General features: G+C 35.1%; 1 protein-coding gene across 1 annotated transcript in view; it reads left to right on the top strand.

The window, feature by feature from the left end:
- LOC101901599 (transmembrane channel-like protein) overlaps positions 1 to 12,436 on the top strand; it is a 179,375-nt gene that overhangs the window by 130,719 nt on the left and 36,220 nt on the right. Inside the window, exons 9-12 of the mRNA XM_059131641.1 lie at positions 7,107 to 7,201; positions 7,330 to 7,426; positions 7,566 to 7,658; positions 12,277 to 12,432. Coding sequence (XP_058987624.1) covers positions 7,107 to 7,201; positions 7,330 to 7,426; positions 7,566 to 7,658; positions 12,277 to 12,432 — 441 coding nt within the window. The remainder of the gene's footprint in view (positions 1 to 7,106; positions 7,202 to 7,329; positions 7,427 to 7,565; positions 7,659 to 12,276; positions 12,433 to 12,436) is intronic.

The raw sequence follows: 12,436 nt of genomic DNA, 5'->3' as shown, positions 1-12,436 counted from the left end.
TCAATATAATTTGACAAAATTTACTTTTACAGCAAATTCCGTCACGTCTTCCATATTTCATTGAAATTAGTGCGTCAATTACGTGAAATCGGCCGAAAATATATATATTTGGATATATGTATACAAATTTTAACCGATTTCCAATTAATTTGTCAAATTTATTATTGTAACCAAATTCCGCCACACATTCTGAACTTCATTGGAATCGGTTATATATATATCTTATTTGGTGCATAACATACATGCAATCGGCCGAAGTATATATATGGGAGCTATACCGAAACCTCAACCGATTTCAATGTAATTTTGCAAATTTGCTTTCGGTACCAGATTTCGTCTCTCTGTCCGAATTTCTTTGGATTCGGACATACATACCGCGTGGGGTGCATCAAATATGTAAAATCGGCCGAAAATATATATATGGGAGTTATATCCAAATCTTAATCGATTTTAATATAATTTGACAAATTTATTTTTGTACCAAATTTAGTCACTCATACCGAATTTCTTTGGAGTCGGACATACGTATCGTGTTTGGTGTATCATACATATGAAATCGTCCGAAAATATATATATATATATATATACATATGGGAGCTATATCCAAATCTGAACCGATTTCAATATAATTTCACATATTCATTTGTGAACCAAATTTAGGCACTCATGCCGAATTTCATTGGACTCGGACATAAGAATCGTGTTTTGTGCATCAAATACATGAAATCGGCCGAAAATATGTATGGGAGCTATATCCAAATCTGAATCGATTTCAATAAAACTTAACAAATTTACTTTTGTACCAAATTTAGTCACTCATACCGAATTTCATTGAAATCGGACATACGTATCGTGTTTTGTGCATCAAATACATGAAATCGGCCGAAAATATTTATGGGAGCTATATCCAAATCTGAACCGATTTCAATATAATTTGAGTAATTCATTTTCTGATCAAAATTTCTACACATATTCCAAATTTCATTGGAATCGAACATACATATCGTGTTTGGTGTATCAAATAAACGATATCGATCGAAAATATATATGGGAGCTATATCAAAATCTGAACCGTTCAGCATTATTTGGCAAAATAATTTTCTAGACAAATTCCATCACTATTTCCAAATTTTATTAAAATGTGGCGTAAACAGCGTGTTTGTATATGAAATCGGCCGAAAATATATATGGGAGCTATTTCCAAATCTGAAGCGGATTTTCAGAACAATTCTAATATACGTTCCTCGAGAATTCGTTTAAATATACCCTTGCCATGCAAATAATTGACTGACTGACTTAACGATTAATCAACACCCAGACGAAACAGCTAAAGCTAGAGTCTTGAAATTTTAGGTGAGGATCACTCTTGATGCAAAGAAGCTAGATAAGGCTGATTTTTCGTACTAAAACGATATGAAAAGTATTAAGAGGTACCAAATATGGTTGGTTACCTTTGTATTTGAGGAAGCAGTAGGGCAAGAACTCTCAAATTTAGAATGAAGGAGACTGATGGGGTGCGTAATAGATGTACCAAAGGGTTTTTTTTTTTAAATTCGAAATATAAGTGTACGAAAAATACTAAAATGTACTACACTTCGTACCATTTCGTATCATATGAAAGGAATTTGAAATTTAGAATGGGAATCAAGGTTGAGGAGTAGAGTGAGGAAGTAGTTTTGGAAGTGTGTACTTATGTATACGAAAAGTACTAAACTATACTAAATTTAGTACAATTTGAATTTGGAGGAACGGATGGAGCTAGAACCCTTAAGTTTGAAATAAATATTACTGGCGGAGTGTGGGATTGGGATATGGAGGAAGTTTTTAAAATTTTACTTATGTGCATGAAAAGTACTAAATGGTACTAAATTTGATACTATAACGATTTGGGTGAACCGATAGAGCTGTAATTCTGAAATGCGGAAATAAGATTACTTTAGCATTCTAGGACTGAGGAAAGTATTTAGTTATGGAAATTCGTACTTATGTGTACTAAATGGTACCAAAATTGTTAAACTTTGGGAGAAGCAATAAAGTTTTAATCCTGAAATTTGTAAATAAGATTGCATTCTGAGACTGAGGACTGTATGTAGTTTTGGAAATTCGTACCTATGTGTACTAAATGGTACTAAATTTGGTAAAGATTAAATTTTGGGAGAATCTGTAGAGTTAAATGCTGAAATTTTAGAAATAAGATTAATATGCATTGTAGGACTGTGGTATGTATCTAATTTTGGAAATTCATACTTATGTGTACTAAATGGTACTAGGTTTTGGTACAGTTAAAATTCTGGGTGAACCGGTAGCGTTGGAATTCTAAAATTTGACAATAATATTTCTATTGGACTGTATGTTGTAGGAAATTTGTACTAAAGTGTATTAAATAGTACAAAATTAGGTATAATTTGGATTTGGGTGAACCAATAGAGCTGGTATTCTGAAAAATGGAAATAAGATTACTGTTGGACTGTAAGGTTGGGAAATTTAGGTAGTTTTGGAAATTTGTACTTATATGTACTAAAATGTACTAAATAAAGAACAATTTGTATTTGAGCGAACCAACAGTGGTGGAATTCAAAAAATTTGAATCGGGATTACTGTGGGAGTGTAGGACTGTGGTATGTAAGAAGCATTGGAAATTAGTACTTATATGTACTAAATGGTTCTAAATTTGGTACAAATTGGAATTATGTTAATCCGATGGAGCTGGAATTCTGAAATTTAGAATGAGAATCACTGATATAGTACAGGATAGATGCACCAAAGGGCTATTGAAAATTTGAACTTTAAATTTAGGAAATGTTCTAATATGTTACTAAACTTCTAAAATGGTACCATTTGGTATAATGTGAACGAATAAAGCAAAATTTTGTATGGCAATTAAGGTTGGAAAGTAAGTTTGAAAATGTGTACTACAAGTGCAAGAGAAGTACTAAATAGTAGTATACTTGGTACAATTTGGTATTGGGCGAACATACAGAGCCTGAAATTTTTGAAATTTGATATTGGGGTCGCTTTTCATGTGTAGCCTAGACATATGGAGGTGAATTCGGAAATGTTTACTATAACTGTACGAAAAGTACTGAATGGTATTGGTAAAGGGATAGAGGTAAAACTCCGAAATGTAGATTACTTATGGTATCTGTGTTTGAGATACGGCTATGGTTTGGAAATGCGTCCCATAGTTGTATGAAAAGTACTAAATAGTACAAAATATTGTACTGGGTGAATATATCAGATATCAAATGTGATAACCTCAATATCACATTCTGTTGGTATCTGGAATTGAGATATGCACGCGGTTTTGGAAATGTGTTTTGGACATGCGTACTAAGTGTTACTAAATTTGGAGTTTGGTGAAGGGATATATCTGAAATTCTGAAATTCGATATTGAGGTCACTGTTGTTTTCTAGGGTTCACATATGGAGTCATTGAAATAGTTTTGGATGGGGGCCATTGTGCAATGGTTTTATTAAATCCACCTCGGTAAACATTTTAATTTTCTGTCATAGGCTGTAGTATCCATTACGAAGTTCAAAAACCAAATTTGAAACAATTTCGGTGAATAATGTCGCCAAAATCATCAAATACCAAATATCGGGATGTCACGTTATATGGGGGCTATACGAAGACATGGACCTGTACAGACAATTTTCTGTTATAGGCTGTAGTATCCATTTCGAACTTCAAATACCAAATTTGAAACAATTTCGGTGAATAATGTCGCTAAAATCATCAAATACCGAATACCGTTATATGGGGGCTATACGAAGACGTGGACCTGCACAGACAATTTTCTGTCATAGGCTGTAATATTCATTACGAACTTCAAATACCAAATTTAAAACAATTCTGGTGAATAATGCCCCTAAAATCATCAAAATACCGAATATCGGGTGGAGCCGTTATATAGCCCCCACGTGGACCTATATGACCCATTTTCAATACCAAAAATCCTGAAGACATGGTATACATTTGACTAAAATGTTATCAATCTACTCCAATTCGTTCGGAAGCTAGAGTGATTTCCACAGACAGATAGACGGACAGACGGACGGACATTGCTAAATCGACATAGAATTTTATGCAGATCAAGAATATATATACCTTGTGGGGTCCGAAATGTATATTTCGTGGTGTTACAATCGGAATTACAAATTTAATACACCTTCCATACTATGGTGGAGGGTATAAAAACGAATAACACGAATTGTTGGAACGTATTTGAAATTTAACGAGGACAATCCGCTGACAAAGTAAAGTTTCTAATATACTGCAAGAAAATATCAACATCAATGTTCAGATATAGCTATAGCTCCCATATATATGTATCATTCGTTACAACCATGATATTTGGTACCAGGTATAAGATATTATATATATAAGCTCAGAACTACCCCTCGAGATCGGTTCAGGTTTGGATATAGCCTCCCCATATATTAATCCGACTCCACAGTTATTGTCTGTCATATATATAATGTCAGCCCAAATTGGATTTTTTGGATTGGATTCAAATTAGGTTCATAGCTGATATGATTTTGTTCCATATACCAAGAGATTATTAAGAATTAGCTACTAGCTACCAATTCCACACTTGTTACTGTGGCATGGGAATGTTAGGTAAAATGTTCTCTTGTGAGGCCTATAGTCTACGTTCTCATGAAAGTAGCATTTCATGAAAGTAGCATTTCTAAATGCCACCTCCTTGACTTATTCTATGTATATGGTACCAATAGCAAATAGGTCCAACCGATTAATCTGCACGAACCTGAGATCATCGGTTTTCAGTGAGAAAGTGAAAGATTTTCCAATTATTATGGATTTCCTAATGCCCCAACAAGCCTTTTACATTTTTCGAAGGCGCTATAACGGCTTCGAAATTTGAAATGCGCATGTTGTTGTTAATTGTCAAGTTTTTCCAAAATTTCCATAAAATTTTCTTTAACCATAAAACTATTTTTATACCCTCCGCCATAGTATGTAGGGTATATTAAGTTTGTCATTCCGTTTATAATACCTCGAAATTTACATTTTAGACCCCACGAAGTATGGATATTCTTGATCAGCATAAATACTATGTCGATGTCCATCCGTCTGTGGAAATCACTCTAGCTTCCCAACGAATTGAAGTAGGTTAATAAAATTTTACTCAAATGTATATTATGTCTGCAGGACTTTTGGTATTGAAAATGAGGTCCACGTTTTGGTATAGCCCCCATATAACGGTACCTCCCGATATTCGGTATTTTGATGGTTTTAGCGACATTATTCACTGGAATTGTTTCAAAATTTGCTATTTGAAGTTTGAAATGAATACTACAGCATATGACATAAAATTGTCTATGCAGGTCCACGTCTTCGTATAGCCCCAATATAACGGTTCCTCCCGATATTCGATATTTTGATAATTTTAGCGATATTTTTTCAACGGAGTTGTTTCAAATTTGGTATTTAAAGTTCGTAATGGATAATACAGCCTACGACAGAAAATTGTCTGTGCAGGTCCCCGTCTTCGTATAGCCCCCCATATAACGGTACTCCCCGATATTCGGTATTTTGGTGATTTTTGCGACAATATTAATCGGAATTGTTTCAAATTTGGTATTTGAAGTTCGTAATGAATGCTACGGCCTATGACAGAAAATTGTTTGTGCAGCTCCACGTCTTCGTATGGCCCTCATTTAACGGACCTCCCGATATTCGGTATTTTGATGATTTTAGCGACAATATTCTATATTCGTAATGGATACTACAGCCTACGACAGAAAATTGTCAGTGCAGGTTCATGTCTTCCCGATATTCGGTACTTTGTTGATTTTAGCGACATTATTCACCGGAATTCTCTCTAATTTGGTATTTGATGTTCGTAGCGGATACAGCCCATGACAGAAAATTGTCTGTGCAGGTCCACGTCTTCGTATAGCCTCCCGATACTCGGTATTTTGATGATCTTGGCGATAATTTTCACCGGAATTGTTTCAAATTTGGTATTTGAAGTTCGTAATGGATACTACAGTCAAAGACAGAAAATTGTCTGTGCAGATCCACGTCTTCGTATAGCCCCCATATAACGGTACCTCCCGATATTCGGTGTTTTGATGATTTTAGCTACATTATTACCGATTTTTTTTTAAATTTCGCATTTGAAAATTGTGATGGCTTATGACAAAAGTTACCTATGCCACCCATGTCATCGTATAGACCCTAATGAAACAGCTACATTCGTATTTTTAAAATTTTTACAGAATTTTTAACGGTTTTTATTGTTTTTGAGAATTGCCAAATTCTTTCCAAATTGTGGCCGGCCGAACATACAGCTTTTTTCCATTTTTTAAGAAACTAAATTGAGTTTGTTGGAAAGGAGGAGGTGAAATGATATAAATTCCAATTTTTCTTCGGCCCTCTCTCCCCTTTCTCTCCGGCAAACACATGTGAATTGCTACTTTTGTTAGATAATCTAATGTACATGCATGCTCTTTAAAAATAGATTTTAAATTCAATTAGAAGGCCCTAACTTTGAATTAATAAAATTTCTACTGTCACAAACTTATTCTGACATAAACATAAAATGCTAAGAAAAGTTTTGAAAATAACACGAACAATGACTGCACAAAAAAGCGTACCTAAATCTAATGGAATTAAAAGAACAAAACTTAAGTTAATCTTAAAATTGAACAAAACAATTTCACATTTCTTGACACAAGATAGCAAAAACTTGTATTAAGAAACGGGAGGAGGTAGAAGGTAAAATTGTTCAACATCAATGCCAAAGTTATTATCGTAATTCAATTAGTTGATGTCGTCCTTTTAATTGACAATGCTACGAATCTCCAGGGTAATTAATACAGAGCCCAAAGAACAACAAAAGTAGGAAAGTTGACTTGAAAAGTAAGGAAGGAACAAAACAGGTACGTGCCTACCTGCAAACAATCAAGCGGATGACATCCTGCCTTTGAAATGTGAGCCAAGGAAAACTAATTTAAGAAATTAAGAAATCTTATCTCTTTGCTTTCGGTTCACTTCGTATTCAGCAAAAATCTATTATTTTCTAATGCCATACTTCCACTATAATACCTTCTTCTCCTCTTCTCCTCTTTCTCCACAGAATGGCCGAGAATTCACGTAATTCGAAATTATCATCCAAAGACGATGAATGCACATTTTCATGGAAACTTTTTACTGGTTGGGATTTTATGATTGGTAAGTATGAATAGGAGAAGAATGAACAAACATGGCTCTGTACCACAGCAAAATGTTCAAGGATAATGCAAGTTTTTACATGCTTCCCCTACTAATATTTGCTTCTTTGCTCGGTCGCATTTTTTCAGGTCATGCGGAAACTGCACATAATCGTATTGCCTCTGTGGTAGTTGGTTTCAAGGAAGCCTTACTCGAGGAAGCCGAAAAGAAAAAGGATACACGAAAGTAAGTTTTTATGCGTCCGTTCGTTATCATAACTCATTTCAAATTTCCATTGTTTGAGAATAATATCTCTTTTTTCATTAATTTCCTTTTTTACTCTTTTTGTGTGTTATTCTCACATAATTGTTTAATTTAATTTCAGTTGGCGTATCATATTGCAGCGCATTGTTGTAAATATTTTGATAATTGCCTTGCTAGTTGCTTCCGGTGCTATTATCGTCTATTTGGTAAATAGGTGAGTGTATTTTAAATGAAACCTAGATTTTGAAATTAAAACTAAACGAAAACAAAATCAACATTTTGAAATCCGAAAAGAGGCCAAAAATCACTCTTGGTCCGTAGTGGTCAGATAAGGCTGGGTTTTTGGATATTCACACTACGAAAAATATTAAAAGGTACAAATTATGATATCCTTTGCATTTTAGGAAGCAGTAGAGCTAGAACTCTTAAATTTTGAATAAGGGTCGCTGATGGAGTGCATGATAAATGTACCAAAGCGTTTTTGGAAATTCGAAACAAAAATACTTAAATGTACTACATTTTGTACCATTTCGTATCATGTGAACGGTTAGAGGTAAAAACAAGTAAAGAAATTCCTAAAGTCGGGTGGGGCCGACTTTATAATACCCTACATCACTTTGCTGATTTAGTAGAGCTCTACATAACAATTTAATTTTTTAATGGGAGAATTCAGTCATACACGTTATGATTATAATTATAATTCTAAGTTCAAAGGACTAAATATGCCGAAGCATTTGTGTCTTTTAAATTCGGACTTGTATTGCTCATTTGGTGCAAAATTAATTTTAAATCAGATAAAGATATATATGGGAGCTATATCCAAATCTAAACCTATCAAATTTGGCAATGATATTTCTGAGCTGTATTTGATATATTTCCCTGAATAGCGTTGTGCATATTACGGCCGTGGGTAACAAATACAACAATTCGGATGAACAATAAATATGGGAACTATAGCTATATCTAAACCGATCTTCACCAAATTTAGCATACTAGCTTCTAGACTCAATTCGGTCGGATGTGCCAAATTCCTTCCCATTTGGGCAAATATTAGACGTTTGGTGCACAATAATCCAAATCTGAACCGATCTCGATAAAATTTAGCAAAGGTATTTCTGACCTGCATTTGATATATTTCCCCAAATATTGTTGTTAGATAGTGCATATTATGGCTGCGGAGGACTAAAATAATCATATAAACAATATATATGGGAGCTTTAGCTATATACTTTTGTTCAGGTCTAATATGGTTGTATGTGCAAAATTCCATACTATTCGGGCTGATATTACACGTTTGATGCACAATATACGGCAAATCGGACCAAGATATATATGGGAGCTATATCTAATTTTTTACCGATTATCTCCAATTTCAATAGGGTTCGTCCTTGGGCCAAACAAATGTTGTTTGGAAAGTTTCATCTCAATCGGATAATAAATGCGACCTGCATTTGGTTCACAAGAATACATGGACAGATGGACTGACATGCATAAATCAACTCAGAATGTGATTCTATGGAGATGAGAAGAAGATTAGATTTGGCATTGGGTGAAGTTATTGAGCTGGAATCCTGAAATTTGATAAAGATTAATAAAGTATCGGAAAATCATTAAACATCTCTTAATAGGGTAATAAATTAACCTTAACTGTTAGTCCAAATAAATTTTCGCGTGAGCCGCGTAAGAATTGAGGATTGGGGGTGCAAATGGGTGTCATCAGTCAAGATAATTTTTCGACAGAATTTTGGTTCATATTGATGAATTTGAAAGATATAATGAGAAAATACATGATTTCATAATGTCAATGTAATGACGTAAGTGGAATACAAAATTTGAATTGAATTAGAAGCGACCAGATCGAAACCGGCATCGCAGTAGCCGAAAAATGGCTCGTGAACTGAACATATCGAATATTCCATTCGCAAATATTGAAATATGAGCTCGGGGTAAAGCCATTGAAATTCCAAAAGGTGCAAGAACTTACATCGCAACAGAAAGAAAATAGACTCAAAAGAGCTAAAGAGTTGCTTCGCTTGGCCGAAAGTGGTGAACTGCCGAATTTGGTTTTCTCCGATGAGAAAACATTCGTTGTCCAGCAGTTTATAAACAAACAAAATGATCGTGTTTACTTGCCAAAGAGGTCAAATGAAAATGTGCACCTTCGGTTGGCCATCAGAACTCAAGCGCGGGTCATGGTGATGGTGTGGGCCGCCATTACAGCCGATGGTCGCTCTCCGCTCGTATTAATAAATAAATGCCGAATATTACAGCGAAAATATTCTGGAGGGTGTATTAAGGCCTTGGGCACGCAAATATTTTGGCCGCAGACCTTGGACATTCCAACAGGACTAATCACCATCGCAATGAGCACGCGCCACCCAAGAATAGGTACAAAATGAGGTTCCACGCTTCATTTCCAGCGCACAATGGCCACCAAAATCTCCGGATACCAATCCGTTGGACTATTGTGTCTGGAGTATTTTGGAAAGCAAGATTGGCACTAAAAAATACCAGTGTCGATCTCCTCAAGCAAGCGCTTCGCCGGGTGAAGGCCATAATTCGTGCCAAAGGTGACCAAATCGACCAAATCTAAACGTATTCTAAAATTTTATGCTATTTCCAACATTTTTTGCTTTCATTCATTAAAATTTAAAAAAAAAACAACGTTTGTTTATGAGTGGAGAACGATAGTAATGTTTACCAGGGGGTAAGGCAGGGAATACCTAGGTTTCGGAAAGAGCCACCAATCCTCATCAGTTCCCTTGTTTCTTGTCTGGGATATTCTCCCCAGAAGTTATTTAAAAAATAACTTCTATGACAAAAAACATTTTTTACCCAAGTGACGAGATCGTAAGCTCAATAGAAGAGGAACAAAAGAATTACATAAAACTAAAATTCTTTTGGAAAGTCTTCTAAATCTTACAACCGCACTTATAAACATTTACATCTTTCTCCACTTGTTATGCTTTCGTTCAACCTGAACGAAGTAACATAACCATGTAAGTTTGTTTTGTCTGTTACAACAAAAACCCCTTCGTCGACCGTGCCTGTGTCTATTAATAGAACAGTGTTTGGCTTGCTTGTTTGGGATACCATAGTATTTTGTTGTTGCAAAATAATTTTGCAAATAATACACAAAATAATTTTGCAACAAGACTTTTTTTTAAGATTTAGAAGACTTTCCAAAAGAATTTTAGTTTTATGTAATTCTTTTGTTCCTCTTCTATTGAGCTTACGATCTCGTCACTTGGGTAAAAAATGTTTTTTGTCATAGAAGTTATTTTTTAAATAACTTCTGGGGAGAATATCCCAGACAAGAAACAAGGGAACTGATGAGGATTGGTGGCTCTTTCCGAAACCTAGGTATTCCCTGCCTTACCCCCTGGTAAACATTACTATCGTTCTCCACTCATAAACAAACGTTGTTTTTATAAAAACAACAATAATGGGATTTTGCCTGACGATTTTGCAACAACAAAATACTATGGTATCCCAAACAAGCAAGCCAAACACTGTACTATTTAAAAAAAATTATGGCGTTTGACTTTAAATCTGAACCGATCTCGATAAAATTTTGCAAATATATTTCAGATATGTATTTGATATATTTCCCCGAATATCGTTGTTGCGGAATGCATATTATGGCTCTGTAGGGCAAATTTAACAAATCGGATAAACATGCATCTGAACCGATTTCTACCAAATTTGACATACTTCTTTCTAGGCTCAATTTGGTCGTATATTCCAAATTCCAGCCAGTTTGGACTACTCATTCGACCGAATATCTCCAAATTAAACTTTAGCAACTTAAGCAATAAAATAAAATTTAAAAATCTCACATTTACAGGGTTGCCCATATTCGACGGACCCATCTGGCAACGCCATAACTTTTGACAGAGATGTCACATCGCTTAATGACATACCGCGTTTGAAGCGTCAGTCCAAGCAGATTTTTACCATGAACCAATTCACGCCACGCGAGCGCTCTGAAATAGTTGAAATTTACATTCAACAGAAGAAGTCAATTGTGAAAACTCAACGTGCTTTTAAAACATTAAAAAAATGTGAGAAGTGCACCTTCTAAGAAAACCATTTTCGACTGGTAAGGCTCTTTCTAATCCGAAGAGGCCATATAAAAGTCGAACAAGGCGATCGGCTGAGAATATCGCTGCCGTACGAGCCAATGTTGAGAGGTCCCCAAGAACATCCCAAAAACGCCGTTCTCAGCAGTTGGGCATGACTCGGTTCACTTTACAACGGATTATTCGCATTGATTTGTACTTGGTCCCGTACAAAATTCAATTGACGCAAAGAATGTTGCCTGCGGACAAGCCTCGTCGATTGGAATGGGCCCAAAGAGTCATGGGTCCGTCGAATATGGGCAACCCTGTATCATTTCGGTAGCTCTCGACTATAGGTCAAATTGTTGAATAATAATAAATCTTTTACATTATATGGGAAATCACTGTCAAAAATTCTTAAAATTTCGGGCATCCCTTGAAACTCTGAATATTCTAATTACCTCTTCCACCAAAGGCCAACATTTCAAACTCTCGTTGCTGGAAAATTATTCCCATTCTCCATATTTTTTCGTCATTGCGAATTTCAATCAGAGTTAGATGGAAGGGGCAATTGTGAACTCTTTAAAATATTTTTAAGAAAAAGGAGGAGTACATAGTCGAAGGTTTCTACTAAACTACCATTTGTGATGTTTCAAGACATGTCCTATTAAATACTTATTGAGGAGTGTTATAGGAAATGAAATAGTTTTTATCTACATTATATGAACTTTCCCCTTCTAATTATTTAATTTGTTTTTTTTTTTTTTTCAGATCCGAAGATTTAGCAAAGCGTGATGATTGGCTAAGTAAAAACGCTGTAAATGTTACCATGAATTTACTGTCCTTTATTTTGCCAATGATATTTGAAGCGTTGGGCTTATTCGAAAATTGGCATCCGCGCCAACAGCTTCGATTACAATTGGCCAGGTAG

This window comes from Musca domestica, unplaced genomic scaffold (assembly GCF_030504385.1).
Source record: "Musca domestica strain aabys unplaced genomic scaffold, Musca_domestica.polishedcontigs.V.1.1 9, whole genome shotgun sequence".
NCBI lineage: Eukaryota > Metazoa > Arthropoda > Insecta > Diptera > Muscidae > Musca > Musca domestica.
The sequence above is the reverse complement of the archived record's forward strand: the minus strand, read 5'-3'. Positions and strand labels throughout refer to the sequence as shown.